This window comes from Histomonas meleagridis (assembly GCF_020186115.1).
Source record: "Histomonas meleagridis strain 2922-C6/04-10x chromosome Unknown contig_9, whole genome shotgun sequence".
Taxonomy (NCBI): domain Eukaryota; phylum Parabasalia; order Tritrichomonadida; family Dientamoebidae; genus Histomonas; species Histomonas meleagridis.
The window spans coordinates 1,329,163-1,343,611 of NW_027150923.1; the positions used below are offsets into that span (position 1 = coordinate 1,329,163).

The window sequence follows — 14,449 nt, forward strand, 5'->3', positions numbered from 1 at the left end:
CGAATATTATTTTCATACAAAAAATTATTAAAATAAATATTATCTTTAGTATTAATATCAATTCCTTCTTGTTTGAGAAGTAGTTTAACTATTTCAGTATGACCCTCTTCAGTTGCATTCATAAGTGCTGTATCAAATAATTTAATTAATTTCCAAATATTATTTTGAAATAAAAAATAATAAAAATAATTATATTTAGCATTAACATCAATTCCTTTTTGCTCAAGAAGTAATTGAACTATTTCTATATACCCTCTTATAGATGCAATAATAAGTGCAGTTATAAATAATTTAAACAATTTCCAAATATTATTTTGAAATATGAAACAATAAAAATAAATATTATCTTTAGCATTAATATCAATTCCTTCTTTATTAATAACATATTTAATAAGCTCAATGTTTCCTGATTGTGTTGATGAAATAATGATGTCTTTTGGGATTTCGTTTTCTGCAAGGAAATATTTGACAAGAAATATGTTTCCTGTTCTTGATGCAAAATTTATAACATCTTCGTTAACTTTCATTCCTTCTTTTTTTAAATATAATAAGATATCATAGTTATGGTATGAAATGCATTTAATACCTAATTCTTCTAAACTGTGGGTTTTTTCGATTTTGTTTTCATAAAGATATTTAAAGATATCATTTTGATGAAATTCAATTGCTGCTTCATATGCATTTTGAAAAGATGAATGATTTTGTTCACATAAATGAATTATCTCAAGATTTCCACCAGCAACTGCATATTTACCTGTATTAATTACATTAGCACCATTCATAAGGAAATATTTAAAACATTTAACTGATGAAAAAAATGCTGCATAATCAATTAATGAAACATTTCTTTGATTAATAAATGAACACATTTCATAAAGTGATGGTTCAATAGTTTGGTCAAAATCAAAATTTGTTTGTGATGATATTTCTTGAAGTTTTTCTATTTCATCATTTCGAATTATTTTTGCAAGTTCATTTGGATTATGCCCTTCTTTGATTAATTTCTTATGAAGTTCGAAATCATTCTGTGTAAGTTCTTCATAAGGAATTTTTTCTGTGATATTGAACCTCTTTATATGATAAATATTTAATATATCTTGATGATAATGAATAAAAAATGGATCTTTCATATTTTGAATAATTTTTGCTTCAATCAAATTATGATCTATCATGAAATTTAGATAATAATATGATTCTTTTGTTCTTTTTTTAAGAAGATATCGAGAAAATACATCGGATATTTCTGATGTACACTTTTTGTCTTTCTCATGTTTTTCTATTTCTTGTAATAATCTCAAATATATCTCATAATCATTATTCCAAATGGAAAATGATTTAAATATCATATGGCTTACAACCATATTAAAAGATATTGGATATTTATCTAAAAATTTATTAATTATGAAATTTACTGATTGATCAAAATTATTTGAGTTTAAATAAAAAATTATATCTTTGAGTGTTGTTAATATTTTCCATTCATTTTGAGGTTTTTGTTGATTTTCTTCGTTTTCTTTATCATTTAACATTTGTTGGTGTTGATTAATATATATAAACGGTCGCTTCCGGCCTTGCAGCAAATATTCAAAAATTTAATGCAACATCCATATAATACTTTAGTAATTATTTAATCTAGTTCGCTATCACTATTTTTTTTTTAAGATTTCAAAAAAATTTCCAAAATGGAAAACAAAATCAAAATGATTCATAATATATATTAAGGATTCCTTTGCTTTTATCCCTCTTTATCAATGCCACTTTGTTGGGCACTAAATTTTCTATTATTTTATTGGAGAAACATTTTTTGTAGAAACTTGAATAAGGCATTTTTCTTATTAAATAAACCTCAGAAAATCAAAAACTTGAAATACAAATTTGTTACGATTTTTAAAAATAAAAGTGTGTTACTTGTGAAAATTAATTTACTTACTGCGTGCTCTGTGAACAACTTCCAAAATAATTAATATGGCTGCAGCGATAATTTCAAGAGAACCTCCTGCAACACCAAGATCTCCAGAAACGCCCAAGCAGCAAATGCCTTTTACACAATAAATTATACCACGGATATAACCAACTTCGAAGTAAGATGTGTATTTTGTTTGGAAAATAAGACCGAATTCGACAAGTGCGTAGAAGAAAGATATAAGGCAGAAAGCCAAGCAAGAAGACCAAAAGTAGAAGTTACCATTCCTGTTGTTATTTTCTGAGTTTGATGGGCTATAACCCGAATAAATCTTTCCAACTCCTCTACGAGAGCAAGTGTTTGCAAAAGCAGCTCCAGAAATGATTTCAGCTATGATGCAATAAATGGTGATGACGAGGTTTATGTTGATAACCACAACCATATCAAAGATTTGGTGGGTGTTTTGAATGCACAGAAAAAGTCAACAGTCAGTTCAACGGGACAAAAGGCCAAGGTCAATTTCACAGAAAATTCAAAAAAAAGACTTTTTCAAAGCACACAATTCAATTTAATTCGAGCAGACACTTCAACAATGTCTGGAGAAAAAAAGGTTGTTGTCTTATCAATTGATTTCATACTGGCAATTGCTGCATGCATTGCCCTGATTCTCGTAGCAGCTACTTATATTACCTACTTAAATAAACACTGGTGGGGAGGTTCAATTAAAGTAGGATGCAGTCCAAAAGATGCTTGGGGCTGTAACAGCGCTTTCTACGCAAGTTGCACCTCCGTTATTATGACAATCACTGCTCTTTGCTTCGCTATCTTTGAAATCGGAATTATTTTCAAAGGTGCATGGTTCACATCCATCAAAAATAGGCTTGTAAGAGCTGTTTTCTATCTCCTTCAAGGAATGATGACACTCGGAATGATGAACGATCTTGGAATTGCCGCAGGTTCCATCGAAATGATTGTTGCTGGAGTCATGATCATCATCGAAGTCTTTTTCATTTGCAAAAACCGCTAAATAATCAGTATTTAAAGCCAAAAATATTTTTTTTCATATGTTGACACATTTCCCCCTATCGTCTGTCAGAACGATCATGTTTTTTGTGTCCGTTTTGACGATCATTTTTATCGTCTGTTTCACGTTACTTATGAATTTTTGAGTTCCACGAGATTGTTAGAGGTAGATAATTCTATGAAATATCAATCTCGAAGTTCTCAATATTTTCAATAGAGAAATAACCTCATGTAAAGCAATGAAAATGTCAATTTCGTGTGACAGTCATCTCAAATTTTTGCCAAAGCAGCAGCACTTTTGCGGTGTGAAGTCACCCTTCACCAAACCTTCAAGAAAACACTTTTGGCATTTCGGATTGCCTTTCAAGTATCTTTCTATCAAATCCTTCTCCTTGTATGCAATATCTAATTTTCTTAATCTTATTAAATCATTTTCGTCAATGAATATTCCACAATATACTTCTTCTTCCCTATTTCCTACATGCGAACATTCTTCACAATACTTTGTTAAGCTCATTGGCGTTGTCATATAAATCACATATCTAATCTTTTCACTTTCTACAATTATTTTTGCACCCCATTCCTCTGTTACAACTACAGCTGCCAACTTACCCATTGTCCATCTTTTTCTTACTTCTTTTACCAATTTGTCATTCATATTCGAATGTAAAAATGCCGCAAATAATCCTTTGTCGCATAATTTTTTCGACATAATTTCTGTCTCATTTGCATTTGCACAAATGATAACACCACAACTTGAATTAACTATATCAAATATTTGTTCAAAAGAATTTTGTTTTTTTCTAACTTCAAATCGAATGTTTCTAAGGTTCAGTGGTTGTTTAAGTGTATTCGGCATTGTAATGTTACATGAGTAATTTGCAAAGATAACTATTTGAAGATTTGGAAATGATTTTTTTGCTTCCGATACAACATTTACCTTTTGCGGATTTGATATCTGTAATATTACCCTTCGAATTTTTTGGGTATTTGATAATTCATCAAATTTGTCAATATAAATAACTGACAAATTCTCATTTTCTTGTTCAATTGTTGTGTACACTGCAGTCGAATTCTTTTGCACATATGAAATCACTTTGTAGCATATTGTTGATGATGTAATATCCCAAAAAAGTACATTAATTTCATTTTCGGATTCATTTAATATCTTTTGGATAACTTCAAGTTGAAATTCGTCGATTTTTTGTTGGAAATATTCCAAACTTTGCTCTTGAAGATATTTGGATTCATAAAAAATCGGTTCTGTGATTGTTATTTTGTTTTGTGTTTCATTTGGTAAAAGCGTTTGTTCAAGTCTTAGTATATTTTCCCAAATGATTTTTCGTTCTTTCTGGAGTTCAGTGATATTAAGTTTTTGGGAAAGATTCTTTGATATTTGCTGTGATATTTCTGTAGATTTATTATATAATGTTTGAAGTTCTGTTAAAGGTGTATCTTCTTGAAAATCTGATAAATATTCTATTGTAAATGGATCATCATCATCTTCGTCGATATAATGTATAGAGGGTTCTTCTTCTTGATTAATATGAAGAAAATTTGGTGATTCCATCTGAAATGTTTCTTCTAATTTGTCGATATTAATATTAGTATAAATTGGTTCATCAAGGTAACTCCAGACAAAACAAGAGAGCTCAAGCTGTTGTTGCTGCTTCTTGATGATTTTATTTAATTTTTCAAAGTTTGTGCGCATTTCCATTTAACTTTTGATGCGCTTGATGTAAACCGTGATAATTGAACTGAATTTTCTGTATAACCGTCGAAGATCAAGTTGTGTTTTTGTTGCAATTGCATCACAGCATACACCCTCACAAGAAAGAGAGGGCTGCAGTCAAACAAATTCATAAAAAATGATAAAAATACATACACATTCAAATTTTGTTTATTCAAGGGTTTACAACAGAAAATGCATTTTCTTGGGACTGTAAAGGTGTGTGTGTTGTTGTACAATTGTGGGCTACTAAATAACAATTATTGAATTTTAATAATTTGGTTTAAGTTTTTATGAAAACATAAATTTTTGCAAATTTTTAATTTTTATGAAACAAATGTATAACTCCGGTGGTGGAGTTATTTCACAGTTTGCTCAAATATCAAAAACTTATTGTCATCTGTGAGTTTCCCATTGAAGAGAATAGTTCCTGAAACAATAAACGGATTCTCTCCACCGATCATTTTCTTCACAAATTCTACGGTTTCTTCGTTATTCAATTCAAATTTTTTCTCGAGGAACGATATAGAAATGCTATCATAAAATATATCGGCTGTTTGTAGGAAACAGCTCATGGACACCTTCTTCAAGTCGGTTTCAAGTCTTTCACTATTGATATCCTTCTTTATGGCTTCATATGCAGCATGCCAATCACCAATCTTTGCTTTTTGAACCATCATAATTACACGCTGAAGTGTATTCTCTGGCTGAGGTGTTGGTAATCCTTTTTGGAAATTAATATGAAGAGAATTACCAACATGTGATTCAGATTTACCAACAGTTAAGTACGGCAAATCTAAAAATGCTGCAGATATAATAGAAAGCAAGTACATGTAATCTGGGTCTATAAACATCCATGGCGGAACAATAAATGGTGCTTGACCTATATTCCGAGGGATTGAACCTAAACCAAAAATTCTCAAGTAATCGTATGATATAGAATATAGCCCAGCTTGAAATGCAGAAATACCAATTTGTGCTCGAGCACGATTTGATATAACCTGAGTAAGTGGTTTAGAATCCGGAACTGAAGGCACCCTAATAAATAGCTGACTAGCTTCTTGAGGGTATCCTCTTAAAGAAAGGTTTATGCATAAGTAAAGAGCTGACCGTGTTTTTATATCTAAGGCAACATCATCTGGAAAAGTGCCAGAAACCGATACAATTTCCATGATAGAGGACGTTAAATCGTAAACGTCCTCTTCTGGTTTGTTATGAATGTGTTCAACAACCATAAGCATTAGCTTAGCTGCGTTTGATTTTTCTCCTTCTCCTAGTAAGGGTTCTATGAAATCTTTAAGAATTTGTACAAATTTTGGAATTATCATTTGAAGCTTAGAAACATCACGAGTAAATAAATGACGTGGATCAATTGACCTTGCCCAGTAATCTTGGTTGAGTCTTTCTAAAAACTTCATTAACAATTTGCCATCTGATTTCAAATTTGGAAGATGCTTTAAAGCAAGCTCCCAATCGCCAACTGGAATTGGTAATGATTCAGACATTGACATAATTGTTTGGCATAATTCAAGGGCAACATCATGAGCAAGTTTTGAATCATTATCTTGAATATAATTGTAAATATTATCAAGCCGTTCTGGTGTTGCTTGCACATTACCTGTTTCTCGCTTTTTTACGATGCTTGGAAGCAATCTACGAACTTTATCTATATTTGCAATTTTTCGTGCTTCAGCTTCAGTTCGTGCTTGAACAAATTCTGAAAAGTATCCTTGAGTAGGGTTTTCTAAGTCTTGTTCTTTTTTAAATTTTTTCTTGATATCTTCGATTTCTTCATCATCTGAATCTACAAACCAATGTGATGATATACTTGTGGTTTGTGCTTTGTTATCATAGAGTTCGTCTTTTTGGAATTTTTCTGGGTGTTTATGAAATTCTTGTAAAGCATCATTAAATGGTTCGCAAAATTTTTTAAAATCTTCATAAAAATCATGTAACTCTTTTTTATCTTTATCAATAGCCTCGAGTTTAGAAGAAATTTTTGCTATCAAACAAATAAAATTATTTGGATAAAGATTATCTTGAAGATTAGGAATTTCTTTTGCAAACTTTTTTTGAAAATTTTGAAAATTATTTATAGCATTTGTGTAATTTCCTGATTCAGAATCATTTAAAATCTTATTTAACAAGTCATTGAATTGATTCCATAAAATTTTTTTTTGTTCTGGAATTTGATTTTTTACAGAATCATTGCTTTGATTTATTTCTTCCTCTTCAGATTCATCATCACTACCACTGCTCTCAACAAAAAAACGAGACATTAAACACGAACACAGAGGTTGCACGTTAATTTCCCAGCTAACGTTCAAATGGATTTTGTTCCATTTGCCAAAGCACAAATTGGAACAATTTTACAAATGAAATATCAAAACATAAAAAAAAATATCAAAGTCAAAAATTATGATTATTTATCAAAACGGCGTTTTAACGATTAACTGATTCGTTGGCCTCGTTCACTATATCCTCGAAGTTTTGTGGGAGTTCCTCTATTTTTGTATGATAGAAATCCTCAATATCTCTAAGTAATTTAACTTCAGTAGAATCGATGATATTGAATGCAACACCCTTTCTTCCATATCTACCACTTCTACCAATTCTGTGAAGATATTGTTCAGCAGAGTATGGAAGTTCAAAGTTAATTACAAGTGTAACTTGTTGAACATCAATACCACGTGCAAGTAAATCAGTAGATATAAGTACACGTGTATTTCCTGTTCTGAATTGTTGCATGATCTTCGCACGTTCTGCTTGAAGAAGCCCACTATGGATTGCGGAAACATCAAATTTCTCCTTCTCGAACTCGTGCTGAAGGTAGTCGACCGTTTGTTTCCTGTTGGCAAAGATAATGGCTTTTTGAATGGATAACCTGCCGTAAATGTCCAAAAGTGTCGGGAACTTGTATTTTGGGTCGTTTACGTTGACAAAATATTGACTAATACCTTCAAGTGTAAGTTGTTCTGATCTGACAAGAATCTTGATTGGATCCCTCATGAATTGCTTCATAAGTTCAAAGATTTCTCCGGGAATTGTGGCGGAGAAAAGAAGAATTTGAATAGTAGGATCGAAATATGAAAATATCTCTTGAATCTGTTCAATAAATCCACCAGAAAGCATTTCATCGGCTTCATCAACACACACGATTTTGATTTTTTCACATCGAAGATATCCATCTTGGATGAGATTAAGTGCACGACCTGGTGTAGCAACAACAACATGTGGGAATTTACTGGCACGTTCACAATCCTCTTGAACTGATGAACCTCCAATAAATTGGTCAACGGTTAAGTTTGGTATTCTACTACCAATGCTTGTCATTACCATAAATGTCTGTGTAGCAAGTTCACGTGTAGGAGACAAGATGAGAGCTTGAGTTGTTTTCTTGGAAGTATCAATCTCTTGTAGAATTCCAATTGAAAAGGCACCAGTTTTACCTGTACCGGATTGTGCTTGAGCAATGACGTGACGGCCCATTATAATAGGTTGAATTGCTAATGACTGAATAGGTGATGGATTTTTAAAACCATAGCTGAAAATACCGTGTAGTAAATCTTCATTTAATTCCATCTGATCAAAGTCATCGATTTCTTGGGTCCAATTTGTTTCGAAATCTTTTGGTACAAAATCGGAACGTTGGATTTGACGGCCGGTACGGCCACGGCGGCCACGATATTGTCCTCGTTTGTCGTTATTGCGTGGAGTTCTATCTGAAGAGTAATCATCCCCTCGGCTATGCATAAAAAAGTGAATGGCCACAACATAGATTTTTCAAACAAACCGTCGGCCAACCTGAATTTTTCCAAAGAAAATTGTTGATCGATCTGTGAAATAATTATAAATTACGAGATTAAAAAGAAATATCATTCATGCTTTCACTTGTGTGTGTTATTTTTTATGAAAGAAAGAGAGTGTGATAAATAAAAATGGTTTCCAGTCATGAAAGTGCGAAAAAAAAAAAAGTTAAACGTTTTTTGTGAAATACTAAACTGCTGAAAAGATTGTGAAATTTTGTGAATTGAGTGGTTTATTCAAGTGAAAATATTTTTTTAACAACATTTCTTCTGCTGAGAAGTTGTTGTGTTAATGTTTACAGGATTTCCGCCACCACCTTGTGTTGATTCATTACCTCCATCGTTTGGTTGGTTTTGTTTGATTTGTAAATATTTTTCGGCAAGTTTTTCGAAAAGTGTATTAATTCCATCGCCAGTAACAGCACTTGTTTCAAAATATTCCAAGTCGCTTGATAACTCTTCTGCTTTCTCACATCCGTCTTCAGTAGATATTTCACGTTCGGTAAGATCATTCATGTTTCCGCATAAACATATAACAGCATTTCTATTTGCTGACGAAATTTCTTCGTACCAACTTGATACAGAGTTAAATGAACTACGACTAATTTGACTTGTTGGTGTTGGGTTTCCAACAGCAAAAACAATAATTACAATAGAAGCATCACGATAATACATAGGTGTTAGAGTCCTGTATTCCTCTTGTCCAGCAGTATCCCAAATTGCTAAATTGATTTTTTGTCCATGAACATTTAAAGACTTTGATAATATGTCAACACCAACTGTTGCTGATGTTGATGAATAAGCGCCATTGACAAAGCGTAGTAATATAGCTGTTTTGCCAACGCCAGAATCACCAACAAGGACAACCTTAGTTGCAACCTCAGACATTTCTTGACAAAAGGCGTCAATTCAAAAAGTTGATGTCACTTTTAACAATACGAAGAATTAACGGTCATGAGTTATGAACGTTAGAACAGGAATCGACTCATCAAAATTAATCTTGTTAATTAGAGGTGCAAAAAAGACAGGAAAAACAAGCTTACTGAGATGTATGCGTGGTAAGCAATTTAATAATAATTATGAACCAACATTAACTAGTATTCAAAAAAAAATCCACTGGCGCCTTGTTACAAATCCATATAGATATATTACTATAACTATTATTGAAATTGTTTCTAATTTGAGTTCTCTTAAATCAGGATCACCAAATGGAATTATTATTTTATATGATCCACGTGATCAAGCAAGTGTATCATATGGAGTAGAAGCAATTATGCAAACACCACCTTCAATACCCATTGCAGTTCTAACAAATTTTCAAGATATAATTACTGCTGATTTACATCCTTCTTTCTTCCCTTTTAAAAATCGATGCCATTTTATTTGTACATCAATGGCAACAAATCTTGGAATGATAGAGCTTGCTAAATGGATAGAACTTCCATTGTCATTAAAAATTTATCGGTTATATAAATCATTAATAAGTTATACAAACCAAGAAATCACACAAATAGAGAAAAAATTGCATAATACAATAAATAGAAAAGAAAGTAGCGATGATAAATTTTGGAATAATGATAATACAAATATAACAAATAAAAAAATTGAATTAATCCAAGAAGTTAAGCCGTTGGTACAAAAAACTACAGAGGAACAAAAGAAAAAGAAAATTTCAAAAAATGAACAAAATCCAAAAAAGAGAAACAGTTCTCACGGAAAGCAATTAAATTTAGAAATTGTTCCTAAGCTTCAAAATATCCCATTGTGTTCGCTTGAAAATGGGTTTTATTCTGTTCCAGAACCAAAAAGAAATAAGTAACGATATGGAATTCAGAACTTTACTTGTTGATAAAGCTTAAAATTAATAAACATTTGTTTGAATTAGAAAAATCGAATATTTACGAATTATTTTTGATCAAGTCAATATAAGTGAATTGATTGGAGTAAGAGTTTTTTTTCGGAATTTTATTTTTGATCAATCTAAGATTCAAAATATTTTTTCTTTTTTCACTTTTTCTTTATTAATAAAAGCTAGATATTCTTAAATTGATTGATTTTTCTCTTTAATATTTATCATATGGAAAAATTATTATGATGTAATTGATGAAATTTTTGTTCGTTATTAATAACCGTTTATGGTCTTCAAGGACAAATTTATTTTTTTGATATCCTTTTTTTAATTTAACAAGGTTCTATATGGAAAAAAGATTCTTAATCGATCAAGTGTATCGATTTAAAGAGAATTATTATGATTTTGATCTGAGTATAGATAATTCCATCATTAATTTTTTAAATTTTCAAAATTCAAATCAAGAAAATCCACATGAAACATATCCTAAAAACGAAAATATTGAAGATAAAAAGATCAATATTATAATTGATAAGACAGAAATCAAAGTAAATAAGGAAAGTCAAAATCTAAAGGAAAGTCAAAATATAAAAGAAATTCAAAATGACGAAAAACTTCAAAATATTATAATTACTAAAGAAAATATACATTTACCATTATCAAAAGGGACAGTAGCATATTTTAAAATTACACATTATGATAAAATTAATAATAGTAATTTTATAATTACTAATTTTTATGAAGAAGAAGATTTAAATAATGATAATTTAAAAATTCAAGTCGAAAGAACAAGTAAATTAGGATCCATTCAATATAAACTTTATTATGAAAATGAAGAAAAATATTTTTGTTTTATTCAAAGTAATTTTTCACGTGATTCATTTTTTAGTATTCTTAAAATAAATCAGCAATTTAAAGAAATATCGGCCATTAAAATTAAAACTCGCTTTCAAGAAATCAATAAAATTCGACAATTTAAAAGTTATATTCCAAAAGAAACTATTTTTAATAAAGGAGAAACATCAATTTTACTTAAGCACAAAGAAAAACGACATAAAATGATACCAAAACCACCCAAAATGAAATCAGGTATTCCAACATTATATTTTGGCGGACGAGTTAAAATGGAATCAATTAAAAATTTTATTTTAGTTTCACCAAATAATTTTACCAATAAATTTTTAGTATTTGGGAAAGTTACACATACTAGTTATGTCGGTGAAGTATGTCATCCACTATCACCAATTCAAGCTATTACACTTGCGCTTCCACATTTTAAATAAATCAAATGATCAAAACAAAATAAAATTCAGTAAGTCTGTTTGCATTCGTCGCAGGCGAACCGAAATCAAACTTTTTGAGAGAAAATGACATTTGTTTTCACAATGGATGCCGCAAATGTTTTAGCCATTATAGTTGGAGTTGGAATTATTGTTGTAGGTGCACTGGCAGGTGTTGGTTTTTACCTTCGTAGGAATGAACAAAAATAATCAAAATTCCTTATTAAAACTCATATATATTTATTAATTTTTTTTTCCTTTTTAAGATTAAGATGTTGAACTAAACAAAACCAATAGAAATATGTTGTAAAATTATAAAATGAGTTTATTAGTCTTTAGGAACCCAACGTGAAGAGCAAAGTGGACAATTTGACATTGTCTTGATCCATTTGTCCAAGCAGTGAATATGGAAGATATGTCCACACTTTCCTTCTTGTGTTGGACAAGGATCAGTAAGACCAAGTGCAGTATCATCTGCACATGGACCATGTAAAGGCATACGGCAAAATGAGCAATCGACTGTTTCGTTTTTGAAGCTTGAGATATAAACAGGATTGAATTTTCTAAGGACTAATCTTGGTTGATCAGTTCCAGCGGCTCCTGGACGACCAGCTGGTCTTGCGCCTGGGCGAGCGCCTGCTCTTCCTGCACGTGAACGTGTTGGATGAGGAGCAGAGGTTTCAGGTGCTGATGTTGGTGCTGATTCTTCAGATGGTTTTTCGGTTGGAGTTTCTTTTGTGGTGGTTTCTTGAGCTTCTTGCTTCTTTTCTTCAGCTTCGTGTGGTGGAGCAGCTGCTGGACGAGCAGCTCCACGAGCTCTTGGTGTTGCAATTCTTCCACGGACTCCTCCACCACGTGTTGCTTGCCCGCGTCCACGAGCTGATGCACCACGTCCGCGTGTTGTTGCTGGGGCTGGAGCTTCAGGTTCTGGTTTGTCAGACATTTTAATGGTGACACTTTTATTATTAATTCAAAAAAGTTGGCAAAAAATATTTGGGGTGTACCAACAACCTCCCTCACATAAGGATTTTCAATTTAGTTTTATCGTATTATCATATGGCAGGCAAATTATGTTTTTGATGTTTTTTAAAGATTTTTTTGTTTCTTTCATTATATATCTTTCTTTCAATACTTGTGTGAAAAATAAATTTTGTTTTTTGCGTGATAAAATCAATTATGTTTATATGATATTAAATGTTTATAAAGTTTGAAATAAGGTATCTTGTTTAACAATAATTTTTCGCTATTATTTTTATTCGATATTATCACTTGTTAATTCCTTTGTATATCTAAGAAACATTCTTTTTAGATTTCAATTAATATTTATATATCATTATTAAAGCTTTTCGAAAAGCTTATAAATTAACATTACTATATTTTATGAAAAAAAGGATACAAACAGTAATATGATTTTTTAATTCATGTTCAAGTCAGTTTCGAAAATGATATTATTTACAATGAATATATTTTTTGTGGAAATGGTTATTATTTTTTATTATTTGGGATTTCATTAAGCATTTTCCAATTCCCTTAAAGAGTTTTTCTTAAATTTGCTTTAGAATTATTTTAAATTTGTAATGTTATATTTTCCAATTGCTTATGGAGTAGATTTCAATACTATCAATTTTTCATATCTTTCACGAAAGTACTTATATTATCTACCTCTCCAAATTATAAATAAGGGCCCAAAATATAAGACAATAAATTAACATATACCTGCATGATTTTAATTTTATAAATAAATTTGAAATTCTATTTTATGAATTCTACATCATAAAATAATAAACCGTTAATTCACCTGCCAACCTTTTTTTTTTTTTTATAAAAAATTGATAAATAGAAAACTTGTCTGATCTTATACAACATTTAAAATTAAAAACGGGCAGCAATTATTTCCTGTTATTAAATATTTTATGTAATATTATATTTTAGATTGGACAAAATTCTTATTTTAACGGTGAAAGAACCAGATTTCTGTTTTCTTTGAATTTTTGACAAGTTTCTCAAATTTCATTCAAAACTTTTGATAATGTCACTTTTTGTCATTCGATATGTCTGAACTCCAGTCAATTGATTCAAAGATCGTTTTACTTGGTGCCACAAGCGTCGGTAAAACTTCCATCATCTGCAGAGCAGTTTCTGATGAATTTGATGCCGAAATGCCAGCAACAATTGGAGCTTGCTACACTGCAAAACAAATTGAACTCGACAAAGTAAGTGTTAACCTACAGATTTGGGATACAGCTGGTCAAGAACGTTTCAGGACCCTCGCTCCAATGTATTATCGTGGTTCTATTGTTGCTTTATTGGTATTCTCACTCATTGAAGAATCATCACTCAACGATGTCAAAAGTTGGGCACAAGAAATGAAAGCACAAACAGATGAAATGCCAACCATTTTTGTTATCGGAAATAAAATGGATCTTGTTGATGAGAGAACAATCACAACAGAACAAGGAGAGGCTGTTGCCAAAGAACTTGGCGCTTTTTACTATGAAGTTAGTGCAAAATCCGGACGTGGAATTGAGGAACTTTTTGTTCGTATTGCAGAAGAATCCGCTAAAAAACTTGCAGGAGACAATTCTACCGGAGGGTCAGGTCATAAAAAAGATGGGGTCAATATTAAAGAAGGTGAAAAGGAAGGCAAAAAGAAATGCGGATGCTAAAGTTAATAAAGTTCACCTCAGACGCTAACTTTGGGCAAATTTCGTTATTTGAAAATTCAATGCTCCTCACAAAAGTTACTTCTTTTTGAATGCTTTTCTGTATAAGACGATCAATAATCAGAAAATTTCAAATTCCAAAAACCTTTTTGAAAGTCATTTTTTTGACTTGCAAATGATCGTTTTTGCACCTTTT

The 14,449-nt window shown here is 31.0% G+C and overlaps 7 protein-coding genes across 7 annotated transcripts; 2 read left to right on the forward strand and 5 right to left on the reverse strand.

The window, feature by feature from the left end:
- Positions 1-1,922: 1,922 nt before the first annotated feature.
- Positions 1,923-2,345, reverse strand: GO595_009573 (uncharacterized protein; the record flags this gene model as incomplete). The annotated part of the gene is made up of 1 exon (XM_067923273.1): positions 1,923-2,345. The coding sequence occupies one exon, from the start codon at positions 2,343-2,345 to the stop codon at positions 1,923-1,925; it is 423 nt and encodes a 140-aa protein (XP_067770575.1).
- A 150-nt stretch (positions 2,346-2,495) lies between these two features.
- On the forward strand, positions 2,496-2,930 carry GO595_009574 (uncharacterized protein; the record flags this gene model as incomplete). The annotated part of the gene is made up of 1 exon (XM_067923274.1): positions 2,496-2,930. One exon carries the CDS (start codon positions 2,496-2,498, stop codon positions 2,928-2,930), a length of 435 nt encoding a protein of 144 aa, XP_067770576.1.
- Positions 2,931-5,014: 2,084 nt separating this feature from the next.
- Positions 5,015-6,934, reverse strand: GO595_009575 (Eukaryotic translation initiation factor 3 subunit C; the record flags this gene model as incomplete). The annotated part of the gene is made up of 1 exon (XM_067923275.1): positions 5,015-6,934. The coding sequence occupies one exon, from the start codon at positions 6,932-6,934 to the stop codon at positions 5,015-5,017; it is 1,920 nt and encodes a 639-aa protein (XP_067770577.1).
- A 163-nt stretch (positions 6,935-7,097) lies between these two features.
- GO595_009576 (ATP-dependent RNA helicase eIF4A) lies at positions 7,098-8,408 on the reverse strand (the record flags this gene model as incomplete). The annotated part of the gene is made up of 1 exon (XM_067923276.1): positions 7,098-8,408. One exon carries the CDS (start codon positions 8,406-8,408, stop codon positions 7,098-7,100), a length of 1,311 nt encoding a protein of 436 aa, XP_067770578.1.
- A 308-nt stretch (positions 8,409-8,716) lies between these two features.
- GO595_009577 (small GTP-binding protein) lies at positions 8,717-9,349 on the reverse strand (the record flags this gene model as incomplete). The annotated part of the gene is made up of 1 exon (XM_067923277.1): positions 8,717-9,349. The coding sequence occupies one exon, from the start codon at positions 9,347-9,349 to the stop codon at positions 8,717-8,719; it is 633 nt and encodes a 210-aa protein (XP_067770579.1).
- A 2,569-nt stretch (positions 9,350-11,918) lies between these two features.
- GO595_009578 (putative Ring-box protein) lies at positions 11,919-12,533 on the reverse strand (the record flags this gene model as incomplete). The annotated part of the gene is made up of 1 exon (XM_067923279.1): positions 11,919-12,533. The coding sequence occupies one exon, from the start codon at positions 12,531-12,533 to the stop codon at positions 11,919-11,921; it is 615 nt and encodes a 204-aa protein (XP_067770580.1).
- A 1,108-nt stretch (positions 12,534-13,641) lies between these two features.
- Positions 13,642-14,256, forward strand: GO595_009579 (small GTP-binding protein; the record flags this gene model as incomplete). Its single annotated transcript, XM_067923280.1, has 1 exon — positions 13,642-14,256. One exon carries the CDS (start codon positions 13,642-13,644, stop codon positions 14,254-14,256), a length of 615 nt encoding a protein of 204 aa, XP_067770581.1.
- Positions 14,257-14,449: the final 193 nt, after the last annotated feature.